The sequence below is a fragment of the Colossoma macropomum genome, unplaced genomic scaffold (assembly GCF_904425465.1).
Source record: "Colossoma macropomum unplaced genomic scaffold, Colossoma_macropomum, whole genome shotgun sequence".
Lineage (NCBI taxonomy): Eukaryota > Metazoa > Chordata > Actinopteri > Characiformes > Serrasalmidae > Colossoma > Colossoma macropomum.
In genome coordinates this window covers 40,588,118-40,602,156 of record NW_023494802.1, presented here as the reverse complement: position 1 = coordinate 40,602,156, position 14,039 = coordinate 40,588,118, and the positions used below count along the sequence as shown (strand labels likewise).

At 42.9% G+C, this 14,039-nt stretch overlaps 1 protein-coding gene across 5 annotated transcripts in view; it reads left to right on the top strand.

Annotated features, from left to right (window-relative positions):
- The window catches only part of reps2 (RALBP1 associated Eps domain containing 2), a 56,150-nt gene that overhangs the window by 27,525 nt on the left and 14,586 nt on the right, over positions 1 to 14,039 (top strand). For 4 of the 5 annotated variants that reach the window (XM_036590938.1, XM_036590936.1, XM_036590937.1 and 1 more), the window contains 9 exons: positions 352 to 396; positions 1,067 to 1,118; positions 1,353 to 1,433; positions 3,302 to 3,350; positions 4,185 to 4,321; positions 5,733 to 5,794; positions 7,167 to 7,256; positions 13,279 to 13,362; positions 13,865 to 14,007. In XM_036590938.1, coding sequence (XP_036446831.1) covers positions 352 to 396; positions 1,067 to 1,118; positions 1,353 to 1,433; positions 3,302 to 3,350; positions 4,185 to 4,321; positions 5,733 to 5,794; positions 7,167 to 7,256; positions 13,279 to 13,362; positions 13,865 to 14,007 — 743 coding nt within the window. The remainder of the gene's footprint in view (positions 1 to 351; positions 397 to 1,066; positions 1,119 to 1,352; positions 1,434 to 3,301; positions 3,351 to 4,184; positions 4,322 to 5,732; positions 5,795 to 7,166; positions 7,257 to 13,278; positions 13,363 to 13,864; positions 14,008 to 14,039) is intronic. The other variant, XM_036590940.1, reaches the window with a different exon arrangement.

Here is a 14,039-nt window from a genome sequence, read left to right as displayed (position 1 = left end):
CACACACACACACACACACACAGACACACAGATATACACACAGACACACAGACACACACACTCATACACACACACACAGCATCACTTTCAGTGACTGTGATATACATTTGTGACATATACATTTTAATGCACAGTTTCTATGTATTTGCTGAGTTTAACATATTTGGGAAAAAAACATAAAATATGAAATGTGCCATTGTATGGTTTATTAATCTCTAATATTATGTTTTGTGTGTATATATATATATATATATATATATATATATATATATATATATATATATATATAGTGTGTGTGTGCTTGTACAAACATATATAGTCGAATAATATGATTATGTGATTATTTTACAGAAGCCTCTTATTGTGTTTGAAGACTCAGTGGCGTCCAGACAAACGGTGACTGTACATTATTTACTGTCTTTGAGTGTGTTTACACTTAATAATCCGGGAACTCCAGAAAATCTGATCAACGTGTTTTCATGCACGTGAGTAATCAGATAATGGGGAAACTCCGGGTCTATACGAGTCAGACAGTAATCCGATTTCTGCTTTACAACCAGCCAATAAACAGAAGAAGACGTGACGTAACAAACCTAACATGTGCTGAGAAATCTGATTACTGAGCTAAAATCCAACCTCTTTATCAGATTTCTTCATTGGATTTCTAGACCTTGCTCCGATCTAAGAAATCTGAGCGGTTTACATGAACATTTGAATAATCAGGTAACTGCAGAAATCTGATTATGATTGGATTATTGAGTGCAAATAAACACACTCATTGTCTTTCTCGATCTCTGCTTAGCTCAGTGAATTAACTAAACTGTGAGGGTCGGTTTGCGGCTCCATACTCAAATTTACAGAACATACACTGAAGTTTCGTAGTAGTTACTGATGGTTTATAGTAGATGCTGAATTGTGTGTAGCACTCTGACGGGGATTCAGACAGATAAGGAGCTTAAAGTGAGACCTAAAGTTCACCATGTAAAAAGATACAGGCACACAACTCCAGGCACTTAAGTACGGTGTTTTATGGCTTCACTGTGTCCTGTTTCATTCTTCTGTACAGGAAATGGGTTTGATCAGCCAGCAGGAAGTCCGAGAGGAGACTCATAAGCAAGGTAACCCCTTCATTTAAACAGCACTCATCAGTACCACACTGTGAAAACACTGAATGGCTCATCAAATGAGAGTGTCTGCATCTAACTCATCTCTCAATATCTCTCTCTGTCTCTCTGTGTGTGTGTGTGTGTGTGTGTGTGTGTGTGTGTTTGCGTGTGTGTGTGTGTGTGTTTGCGTGTGTGTGTGTGTGTTCTCTGATCTTCTGCATGACTGCGTTTGTGCTGTGTCAGCAGAATTCAGTCCTCAGAGAGCAGCTGCTCCCCAAGACCAGCCAGCAGAGCAGCCAACACTGCAGAGCAGCACTTTAAAACCAGGTAACACGGAAGCAGCACGTTAGCCCGAACACTGACCGCCCACTGAGTCACAGCCTGACCAGTCATGAAAAACACAGTCAGAGTAAAGCCTTATTTTACATTGTGTGATATAGAATAACAGGTCAGCACTGAACAGTCACCTCTAAGTGCTGCTTCTATTTAAATCAAACTTAAACCCTTTGATCTTCAGTGTATTAGTCAGTTTTTAACCTTAAGGCTCATTATTTACTTCTATGAATTATTCTTTATCTATTGAGTAATTAATATAAATCATTCAGTATCTACTTTAAAAATTCAGTAGCTCTTTAAATTATTCAGTATCTGCTGTGAATTATTCAGTAGAAGTACAGGCTATACTAATAAAGTGGCCAGTGAGTCGAAATACAAGGTTGGTGTTTCTAATAAAGTGGCCAGTGAGTCGAAATACAAGGTTGGTGTTTCTAATAAAGTGGCCAGTGAGTCGAAATACAAGGTTGGTGTTTCTAATAAAGTGGCCAGTGAGTCGAAATACAAGGTTGGTGTTTCTAATAAAGTGGCCAGTGAGTCGAAATACAAGGTCGGTGTTTCTAATAAAGTGGCCAGGGAGTAGAAGTACAAGGTAGGTGTTTCTAATAAAGTGGCCAGTGAGTGGAAGCGCAAGGTGGGTGTTTCTAATAAAATGGCCAGTGAGTAGAAGTACAAGGTAGGTGTTTCTAATAAAGTGGCCAGTGAGTGGAAGCAGACGGTAGGTGTTTCTAATAATGTGGCCAGTGAGTGGAAGCACAAGGTGTTTGTTTCTAATAAAGTGGCCAGTGAGTGGAAGCAGACGGTAGGTGTTTCTAATAATGTGGCCAGTGAGTGGAAGCACAAGGTGGGTGTTTCTAATAAAGTGGCCAGAGATGGGAAGCACAAGGTAGGAGTTTCTAATAAAGTGGCCAGTGAGTGGAAGCAGATGGTAGGTGTTTCTAATAAAGTGGCCAGTGAGTGGAAGCAGACGGTAGGTGTTTCTAATAAAGTGGCCAGTGAGTGGAAGCAGACGGTAGGTGTTTCTAATAAAGTGGCCAGTGAGTGGAAGCAGACAGTAGGTGTTTCTAATAAAGTGGCCAGTGAGTGGAAGCAGACAGTAGGTGTTTCTAATAAAGCGGCCGAGTGTTGTTGAACGCGCTCCACATGATATCAAAGGCTGTATTTGTAGCTGCTTCATAAACACAGATCCTGTTGGATCCTCTGCTGACCTTTCGTTTGGTCCTCTAGATCCTCTTCTGTTATTCCGGGACTTCACTTTCATCCGTATCACTTTCATCGTAGCTCAGAGATATTGGAATAAACAAATATCTGGCGCTTCTTCTGAAGTTCCTCTACGTTATTGCTTTGGCCTGAACATGTTACAGAAACACACACGGCTTCCCAGAGGGACCTTATGAAGCGTTATCTCTCGGTCTATCTGGGACAAAGCGTCAAAGGTCAGCAGGGGTCTTCTTCTCTATGCCCCAGTGCATAGTGGGGTTTGTGGAGGAGACTGAAGTCTGTGAAGAGGGGAGTGATATAAGAACGTCTGGGAGCATCTGGAAGCAGTGATTTTGGTGGAGAATGGCCAAAAGCAATTACAGGGGTCCAAGCACTAATATCAGGCATCATAGTTTAGATCTTTCTGGGCCATCGGAGTGATATAGACTAAAATATAAGCTAAAATTATGCTTTTCTTACATATAAAATGTACTATGATATCTAGTTGTGTGCTAGAGGTAAAAAAGCTGCATTGCTCCTGATGGTTTTTCTAGCGACTGCTTATCTGATCATGTGGTTCTATTGCAGAAGTCCCATTGCAGAAGTTCACTCCACTGTTATTATTACTGCTGCTTACAGTTTTAGCATCCACTGTGTTTCAGATCCTCCCCATGAGCTGGACCTTAACATGAAGTCAAGAACGAGACCCAGGTAACCTACAGCATTATGGACTATATTAACTCTTTATTTATTATTATTAAAGTTATTTAATGTTAAGCCTTGAGATTGTAAGTCTTAACCACATCTAAATGCTATAAAGTATTTAATGTGAAACTAATGTGTAAGATCTGTACTTAAACCGACGCTTTACCGTCATTCTTTTTCAATTTCTGCATAATTCAGTGTTTGAGATGTAAACAGAGTCATTCAGAGTGGTTTGGTGTGAAATGGTTCAGATGTCTTTACAGTGGTGGTGATAGGAACCAGGGGTCGCCATGACTACAACAGAAATATAGACATTTTATTTACTATCCAAAACCTCTAGTGAACCTACACGAGTCTTCTGAGTGTTTATACGGAATGTTGATGATGGTAAAATAGAGATAAATCTGAAAATAATATGTTTTTTTTGGGACTATTTTGCCTGATAACACCCTGCATGTACATGTGCGCCTTGAATGTATTAAAATATACGTTTTAGGCCAAAATATTTCTCAAAACTACCGTAAAACAGCGTCTCAGACATCAGGCAGTGTAATCATAACCATCTCATGTAATAACTTTCTGTGAGGGAGCTTTTAGAGGTGGACGTCTGGTTCCTATCACCACCACTGTGAACAGTTCTGACTCAGCAAGTTTCTCTAGAACGGAGTGTTTCACACCAAACCACTCTGAATGACCTTGTTTACATCTTAATGCCTTAATTATGCACAAATTTAAATGTTAAGGGGTGAATGTTAGTAGTGGTTTTAGTGTTGTCTCTCTGAAAAGCCTTTGTAAATCAATAGCAGCTGTTTAAAATGTATGTGTTGGTGTCTTCCACAGATCTTATTCAAGCACCTCTATAGACGATGCTATGAAGAAAGCTGAGGAGCCTCCGACCCCCCCACCACGTCCTCAGAAAACCCACTCGCGTGCCTCCTCACTCGACCTCAACAAGCTCCTCCAGCAGAGCGGACAAGGTAAAGAAACACTTATTGATACTGTTCCATACAAAGGTTCTTGTGCAAATTTTACCAGGTGTCATTATAAGAGAAGCTGCCATTCATTGGAAAAATTTTACACAACAAGTAGTGATCATGGTGAATGTGACGGAGCTTCCTGAAGTTCTCAGGGAGAACATTATCAAACAACACTTGACTGTAAAAAGCCCTAACAAGACATTAAACGTCCTCGTCGGCACAGTTGGTTCTATAATATGCGAGTGGGAAAGTCATGGAACCACATCTGATCGTAAAGCAAGAGCTACAGTTCCACAGCAGTTAACTGCACCACAATCATCTCCGTTCCTACCAAAAGTCCTCCGACTGGCATTTAAAATTTATAAGCATTTAGACAAAGTTCTTTCAGAACAATGTACTCTGGTCAGATTCAATACAAATAGAACTCTTTGGTAATAATCCAACTTATCATGTTTGGAGAAAGAAGGGTTGCACATCAGATCAGAGCACCTGCAGTGAAGCATGATGGTGGCAGTATCATGATGTGGGCTGCTTATCTGAAAACAGTGCTGGCATTCCACGTCACAGAAGGAAACATGAACGCAGAGATGTTGCGGGAGATGTTAGAGGAGAATTTAATCTCATAAGATTACGATCTTGTGGACATTTCCACAAGACAATGACCCAAAACATACAACAAAAATAACTAAGGAAAAAGTGAAGGTGCTTACACAGCCTAGCTAATCTCCTGACTTGAGTCCCATTTAGAATTTATGGGTTAGGTTTGAAACTGCAAATCCATCCACAGTGTCCTCATAACCGCGGGGGAAACGATCTGCCTAGAGGAATGGGCCAAAATTGAATTGGGACTATATTAAATAACAGAAACAAAAGAGTCTAAATGCTTGTTTCTCCTCACTGTAAAAGCTGTACACACAACAATAACGTTCATAAATTCAAATCATAATAAAATATCTCCTCTTCTACTCACAAACGCAGATGTGGTATAGATTCACAAAGTTTTATCTCCACTTGTTTCAATAAGCTACGGCAAATATTTCCCCGCAGTGTAACGAGAGGCATTTCAAGGCATTTGTGGGACAAACGAGGATTAAACTCTTTAAAACCTGAACTCTGCACCCTGTCAGGAGCCTCTCTGACAGTGTTTCAGACAGACACTGATAGTAAGACCTGTACTGAAACTCCTACAGAGAGTAAAACTGTACTGAAACTCCTCCAGTCACTGCAGAGCACCGACTTTTACTCAGTTCTCCTAACAGGAGAACCTGGCTGCTGTACATACAGGTCCAACAATGAAAAACAGAACATGTTTTGGATCAAACACAGTTGGGCGTCAGTTAAAAACCGTCTGCACTGCTTCTGAAACACTGCATTTGCTTTATAAACATGCCTGTGTTTTTGTCTTTTGTAGGCGGTAAAAGCGGCTGGCTGCCCCCTCCTCCTGCTCTGCCCCCTCGACCTCCAGCCTCACAGGTAAAACCCTCCTCAGCAAGAACAAGAACCTTCTGCAAACATCAGAAACACACAGAGTAGAGAAGAACACATGAATAAATAAAGCACTGAAACATCCGAGCTTAAACATCTTTTTTTTCATGCTTAATTCAGACTATTAAAGCGATAGTTAACCTAACAACAATGAAGACCCCGCCCCTACAAACCCCACATATAGTTGACCAGCCAAGACAACTTTGATCTCTGTTTCTAGCAGCAATATGTCAAAATATTAACTTAGTATCTCAAAATAATGATTTATTTTCTCAAAATGTAGATTTAACATCTCAAAATAATTGCTTAGAATCTTAAAATGATGTTTTATTTTCTGTGGAGTTCAAGATGCGTCGCTAAAATAATTTCAAAATTGTAAGTCCATATTTTGAGAAAATAAGTCATTATTTAGAAATACTAATTCATAAGTTTGCTAAAAACAAAGAAAGAGAAAACATGTTAGGCATTTTTTTCTCCTCTGCCTGGTGAGAAAAGGTGGAAACACTTCATTTGGATAGTCCACTACAGATGCTGTGTAGATACTCAGTTTACTTTGAAGTTACACCTAAATATCTGCTAAATTGACCATAATTGTCTTCAACTCTGAACCTGCTCTAATCCTAACCCTACCCTTAACCTCAGCCCAGAACCTAAACCCAACCCTCACCCTGGTCCAAATCCTAACCCAAACCCCACCACTGTTTAGCAGATAGTTTGTTAACAGTTTGAACATCTGTAGGTCATCTGTAGTGGACTATCTAATAAAGTGAGACCCAGAGGACCCAGAGACAGCAGTACAGCATGATAAGGCTGTTACACCTCACATCAAGATGAGTTTTCAGAGATCAGATCATGTTCAGATTTCACTCGACTGCATGAAAAGTCACCTGAGCCGAGAGGGAACGAGAGATCGTCGCTCCCCCTCCCCGTCACCGCCCCCAGCTCGCAGCTCGGCCACCCAGGTCGAACGTGAGGTATCGTGAAGCGGCCTCGCTGTGGAACAGGGGGCGGGGCCCGGGCGACGGAGCTCGGGACTCGCTCCATGGCCTCGTGCCTCTCGTGGCCGGCGCCATCGTCCTCGTCCTCCTCCCGCTGTCACTCACGTGACTAGTGTCCCACTCGTGGGGGTTCCCTCCTCGATGAGGTTCGTCGCCGCTTGGTGTTCGGGCCCCGCCTTCCCGCTGGCTCTCGCAGCCTTCATCGTCGGGGGTGGGCGCATGCCACAGTGGGGTATAGACTTTCATTATCTGTTAGCTACACTAGCCGCGTGGCCCCAGTGCAAAACGAAAGAAGCAAACTTCACACACCAAATAATGTAAATGTGATGATCACTTTTATTAATGAAGCTCTTCTCTTTTAGCAGATGTCCCACTTCCTCCCGGGAGCAGAAAACTCCCAGCAGGCCGTGCAGCAGCCTCACTTCGCAGACTTCAGCAAGTTCAGAGAAGAGGTGAGGAGAATGTGTGTGTATATATATATGTATATATAGTCGGAAGAAAACCTTGTATCTCCAAAATGGTAACTTTACAGGAGAAGGAAAAAACATACTTCACTTTTAATGTAAGTCAATGGAACCAGACGTTTTTACCAAGTCATTTTGGGTCGTTTATTTTGGTCCATTCATCATGAAATTTATATACAATGTAAAGGGTGACAGGTACTTTGAAATTATATCAAAAACTGAAAACGTCAAAAAAGGAGGTTTTCTTCATATATATACACACACAGTTCCGTGCAGGAGATGTTTGTTCTGGAGATGTTTGTGAGGGGATAAGATAATCCACTTACATTATGAAGGAGAAAGTCTAAAAACCTAAGAGCTACAGAGAAAATGTTCCTCCTAACAACCACCTGGAAGACCTGGTCGACTCTAAAACTGCCCCCGTCAGATAAACAGCACTTAAAGCTTTCATCTCTGAGAGAGAGGAGAAAATCAAGCTGCTTCAGATCTGAAAACATCCACAGGTGTTTCTGTCCATCCTTCCACTGTGAGAAGACGACTCAGCGCTGTGGGTCTGAAAGGATGTGTAGCTGTTCAAGAAGAACCTCACTGAGAAAAGGAGACGGACACATCAAACAAAGAAGCTGAACGATGGACTGACCACCCCAGAGTCCAGACCTCAACACCACTGAATGTGTTTGATTACTTCAGAAAATGATCAACCAGCTTCTAAGACTGAACTTTGGAGGTGTGTCTGCAGATTCTCTGAGGAACTCAATGTGAGTCTCCTGAAAAGAGTGGATTCTGTATAATTTATGTAAATTTTTTTTCTGACACTGGAAAAAGAATCGCTTGTTCTTCGTGGCTGTTTGGCTGAAATGAACTTGCTCTCTGAGACCAAACCTGCAGATTGTTGATATTCTGGCAGCATTGAGTTCTCATACCTTCACCAGCACCAGTGAAACACTATACAGTGCTAATACTCCTCCATAATGAAAGTGACCAGTCTGATATATCTCTGTGAGAAAGGCTGCTGTGGTCTGTCCTAGAGAGGCTCGTATAGGCTGCTGGATTCAGAGGTTTTCTGGCTCCATATTTCACACTTTCCTGTTTCTCACGACTCTCCAAAGACATCGCGGCTCCTCAAACTGACGCCACTTTGAAACTTTATGGCTGTTTTTCATCTCCTTCCCCTTTTCTCACTGCTGCGGAGCTGAGAGGAGGAATCTGAGAGCTGTATAGAATTCATTTGTCATAGTCCTTTAGATCAGAAGCTGGAGTCACTGAGCATTGAACCAGGCCTGCTTACACAGCCGGATTAAAGCGATAGTTTGACCAACACACACACACACACACACACACACACACACACACACACACATATATATATATGTATACACCGATCAGGCATAACATTATGACCACCTCCTTGTTTCTACACTCATTGTCCATTTTATCAGCTCCACTTACTATATAGGTGCACTTTGTAGTTCTACAGTTACAGACTGTAGTCCATCTGTTTCTCTGATACTTTGTTACCCTGTTCTTCAGTGGTCAGGACCCCCATGGACCCTCACAGAGCAGGTACTATTTGGGTGGTGGATCATTCTCAGCACTGCAGTAACACTGACGTGGTGGTGGTGCGTTAGTGTGTGTTGCGCTGGTCTGAGTGGATCAGACACAGCAGTGCTGCTGGAGTTTTCAAACACCTCAGTGTCACTGCTGGACTGAGAATAGTCCACCAACCAAAAACATCCAGTCAACAGTGTCCTATGGGCAGCGTCCTGTGACCACTGATGAAGGACTAGAGGATGACCAACACAGACTGTGCAGCAGCAGATGAGCTATCGTCTCTGACTTTACATCTACAAGGTGGACCGACAAGGTAGGAGTGTCTAATAGAGTGGACAGTGAGTGGACACAGTGTTTAAAAACTCCAGCAGCACTGCTGTGTCTGATCCACTCAGACCAGCGCAACACACACTAACACACCACCACCACGTCAGTGTTACTGCAGTGCTGAGAATGATCCACCACCCAAATAGTACCTGCTCTGTGAGGGTCCATGGGGGTCCTGACCACTGAAGAACAGGGTAACAAAGTATCAGAGAAACAGATGGACTACAGTCTGTAACTGTAGAACTACGAAGTGCACCTATACAGTAAGTGGAGCTGATAAAATGGACAATGAGTGTAGAAACAGGGAGGTGGAAGTGTCTGACATGTGGAGGCAGTTCTGGACTAATTTTGCTCTCTTTATAATGAAACATAAAGTTGGTCAGTGTTTGACAAGTACTGACGATATACACTGTGTTGTATTGTGATACTTCATCACAGTATCGATATGTATTATCATATCGCTCAGCCCTAGAACAGGTGGTGGGTGTATTTCTCCACCGATATTTCAAACAGTTCTGTGGTTAATTGGTTAAAATAGATAAATAAACAGTCAAATCAAAGTGGTTTGATATAATGTTCAACTCTAGAATCAGAACTGTTCACAGTGGTGGTGATAGGAACCGGACGTCCACCTCTTAAAAGCTCCCTCACAGAAAGTTATTACATTAAATGTTATGATGTCTGATACATTGTTTTATGACAGTTTTGGCCTAAAACATATTTATTTGAGCCCAATAAGGGTGCAGAGGTACACGCAGGCCGTTATCAGACAAAATAGTCCCAAAAGAAAACTATTTTCAGATTTATGACTATTTCCCCATCATCAATATTCCATATAAACCACTCAGAAGACTCGTGTAGGTTTATTGGTGGTTCTAGATAGTAAATTAAATGACTGTATTTGTGTTGTAGTCATGGTGACCCCTGGTTCCTATCACCACCTCTGTAAAGACATCTGAGTCTCTACAATCAACAGTTTCACCAGTTCAGGTTGATGTGTTGTATTAAAGTAGGTGTTCAGGCTCAGTGCTGTGACACACAGTCGCCACTGCACGGCGCTGTTGCTCATGATGAAAGCAGCTTCATTGGAGACGTGAGTTTCACTGCAGACTGTAACGTCCACAGTTTTTGCCTTTCTCAGCCTAATAAACATTTTATAAGGGGCAAAGATCCTGGATCAGCAGAAACACTGGTCATGAGATGTTCAGTAAAAGTGGGTTCTGCAGTGCTGCAGGTTTTATGTGAGACTCCGAAGGTTAAAGCGATTGTTTGACAGCAGGATGAGATGGAAGTTAAATTTACCCCCCCCCTCCGAAGTGGAGAAGATCATGGAGAGCAGATCAGATGTTTCTAATGAGCCTGAGTAGATGGAGCTCAGAGGGCTGGAGATGTTGAGCTGCTGATCTGCTGTGATTAGATGGACCGACTCCATGTTCAGCTGAGTTACATCATATCAATATAACAGGATTTACTGTGTGGACTCGAGGAGGAACCAGCATGCAGGGCACTAGACTCTCTCTCCCTGTCTGTCTCTCTCTCTCTCTCTCTCTCTCTCTCTGTCTGTCTCGCTCTCTGTCTGTCTCACATTCTTTCTCTCTCTCTCTCTCTCTCTCTCTCTCTCTCTGTCTGTCTCGCTCTCTGTCTGTCTCACATTCTTTCTCTCTCTCTCTCTCTCTCTCTCTCTCTCTCTCTCTCTCTCTTTCTCTCTCTCTCTCTCTGTCTCTCTCTCTCTTTCTTGCTCGCTCTCTCTCTCTCTTTCACTCTCTCATTCTCTCTCACATTCACGTTCAGTGTAGCTGTATTGATGTGACTGTAAGGTCCAGTGTTGCCATAGTAGTATAACACTAATAACATGAACATACAGTGACAATATATCAGATATTTACAGTAATAACAACATTGTTGACTATGTTTAATTTATATCATTATAGTCATTATAATTAAACAAATTTGGAAACTAATATTTAATTCCCAAATATATTTATTTCTTATTTATGTGTAGTGTTGGGGGTCATTTGGGTGAGGGTCAGAAGGATGATATATGGAGGATGTGGGTATAGAGGATGGGGTATAGAGGATGGGGGTCAGTAGGGTGGGGTGTTAAGGGTGGGGGTCAGTGGGATGGGGCATGGGGGTGGGGGTCAGAAGGATGCGGTATGGAGGGTGGGGGTCAGAAGGACTGGGTTATGGATGGTGGGGGTCAGAAGGATGGGAGTATTGAGGGTGGGGTATGGAGGGTGGAGGTCAGTAGGGTGGGGATCAGAAGGATGGGGTATGGAGGGTGGGGGTCAGAAGGATGGGGGTCAGAAAGATGGGGGTATGGAGGGTGGGGGTCAGAAAGATGGGGTTGTGGAGGGTGGGCATCAGTAGGGTAGAATTATGTAGGATGGGGGTCAGTAGGGTGGGGTCAGAAGGATGGGGTATGGAGGGTGGGGGTCAGTAGGGTGGGGGTCAGAAGGATGGGGGTATGGAGGGTGGGGGTCAGAAGGATGGGGGTATGGAGGGTGGGGGTCAGTAGGGTGGGGGTCAGAAGGATGGGGGTATGGAGGGTGGGGGTCAGTAGGGTGGGGGTCAGAAGGATGGGGGTATGGAGGGTGGGGGTCAGTAGGGTGGGGGTCAGAAGGATGGGGGTATGGAGGGTGGGGGTCAGTAGGGTGGGGGTCAGTAGGATGGGGGTATGGAAGGTGGGGGTCAGTAGGGTGGCGGTCAGAAGGATGGGGGTATGGAGGGTGGGGGTCAGTAGGGTGGGGGTATGGAGGGTGGGGGTCAGTAGGGTGGGGGTCAGAAGGATGGGGGTATGGAGGGTGGGGGTCAGTAGGGTGGGGGTCAGAAGGATGGGGGTATGGAGGGTGGGGGTCAGAAGGATGGGGGTATGGAGGGTGGGGGTCAGTAGGGTGGGGGTCAGAAGGATGGGGGTATGGAGGGTGGGGGTCAGTAGGGTGGGGGTCAGAAGGATGGGGGTATGGAGGGTGGGGGTCAGAAGGATGGGGGTATGGAGGGTGGGGGTCAGTAGGGTGGGGGTCAGAAGGATGGGGGTATGGAGGGTGGATTTCCTCTCTCTCTACAGTTAAATCTGCATCTACACTGTTTGTCTGTTTACACTGTGATGTGCTGCTGTGCAGTAAATCTACAGTTTACACTGGTGAACAGTGTGTCTGTGTGTTACAGTCTTTGATAGTTCTGATCAGCTGAATTCAGAGCTGGTCTGAAACATAAACACATGAGCGCATAATAAACTGAGCTCTGTGTTAATGTTCATTGTGCTGTTGGTGGAATAATTGTTGTCAGTAATCTTTGTAATCACTGTGTTTCTTGGCAGCCTGTTAATAAACCACATAGTTTGGTGGAGTAATTGTTTATTGCGGTTATTGTTAATAATAAATGTGGTTGTTTATTGAACGTCGTGCTCCTCCTCTGTGGGAACACTCAGCGTACAGTGGCTCATTGAACTATGAAGGAGAGTGGAGCGCAGCCCAGTTTGGTCTTGGCTGAATGACTTTAAAAAGTACTTTAAAAAAATGGATTTTTTATTCGAGAAACCTTCATCTGCCACAAATGAAGATGTGCATTTAGTGCACCTACAGTTCAGCTGGAAGTGGTGCGAGTGGACGTGTTGGGTGGGGTCAGTTGTAGAAAAGATGGCACTTGTATGAAAAAGAAATACATACTTTAGTATGTAAATGTTAAAGATTAACACTATTGCATATATTTCAGCTACACGTGTACATCTTTCAATAGATTGACATATATGTGCAAAAAAAAAATAAATGGCACATATTTTAAAATATCACGTATTGCACGTACTGTATATTTTAACATGAAAACATATGTGCACACGTTTTTATTCCCATAATTCTCACATTTGCTTGGAAATATCCGCCCAATTGCTGTCCGAATTCACTGAAGATGTTGCTACGGGAACATGAGAAGCACGTTCTGCCTGAACCTGTTCATCTACTTTAAAAAGCTGTGCTACTGTTTTGCCCCACTTTAGCCTCTGCTCTGCTTCCTCCTGGTTTACTGTATATAGTGTACACAGTGTTGTCCTTGATGACCACTTACATTAACACACTCTCTCTCTCCCTCTCTCTCTGTCTCTACCTCTCGCTCTCTATCTATCTTTCTATTTCAGGAGGAGACCGCTGAACCCCCTCAGGCCTTAGGACCCCTGAGGACAGTCGGCCCTGGCACAGAGACCCCAGGGGGCCCTAAAACAGTACGTACTGATCCTGCCTTCTTACATCATGTTATGGTCATCACAAGAAAACACTGCAGTTCTCGGCTGCACTCTGAGGCTCTTACGTTCACTTACCTGTATAAAATAAACGTGGAAATGAAGAAATTAATTTAAAAATTAATAATAAAATTACTGTCCAGAATGAAGTTTAAATATAGAATTTCAAAAATGAATTTATAAGAATATATCAGAATAGTTGTGGATGCAGATTTTGCAGTGAAATAAATGAATTTGCATATTTAAAAAAAAGAATATTATTATTATTACATTTTATACAAAATATATTATTCAATAAAATAATATTATCAACTATAGTATTAATGAATAAATAATTATTGTAAAACTCAATGGTAATATTTGATCTGTTTAGAGAGAATGTATAAATACTGTGTGTGTGTATATATATATATATGTGTGTGTGTGTGTATATATACATATGTATATGTATATATATAAATAACAGCTCTGGGTGTTTCTCCAGGACTCTACCTTGCTGTTCCAAGGCCACGCCCCTCAGAAGCCCATGCGCCGGAAGCTCCACCCAGAAAACCAGAACACTGTTACACACTCAGGCTCCGCCTACTCAAGCTCCACCCCCACCACAGCGCCCAAAACAGGTCAAAGGTCAGTCAGGATGCGTTCAGTTCAGGCTGCTG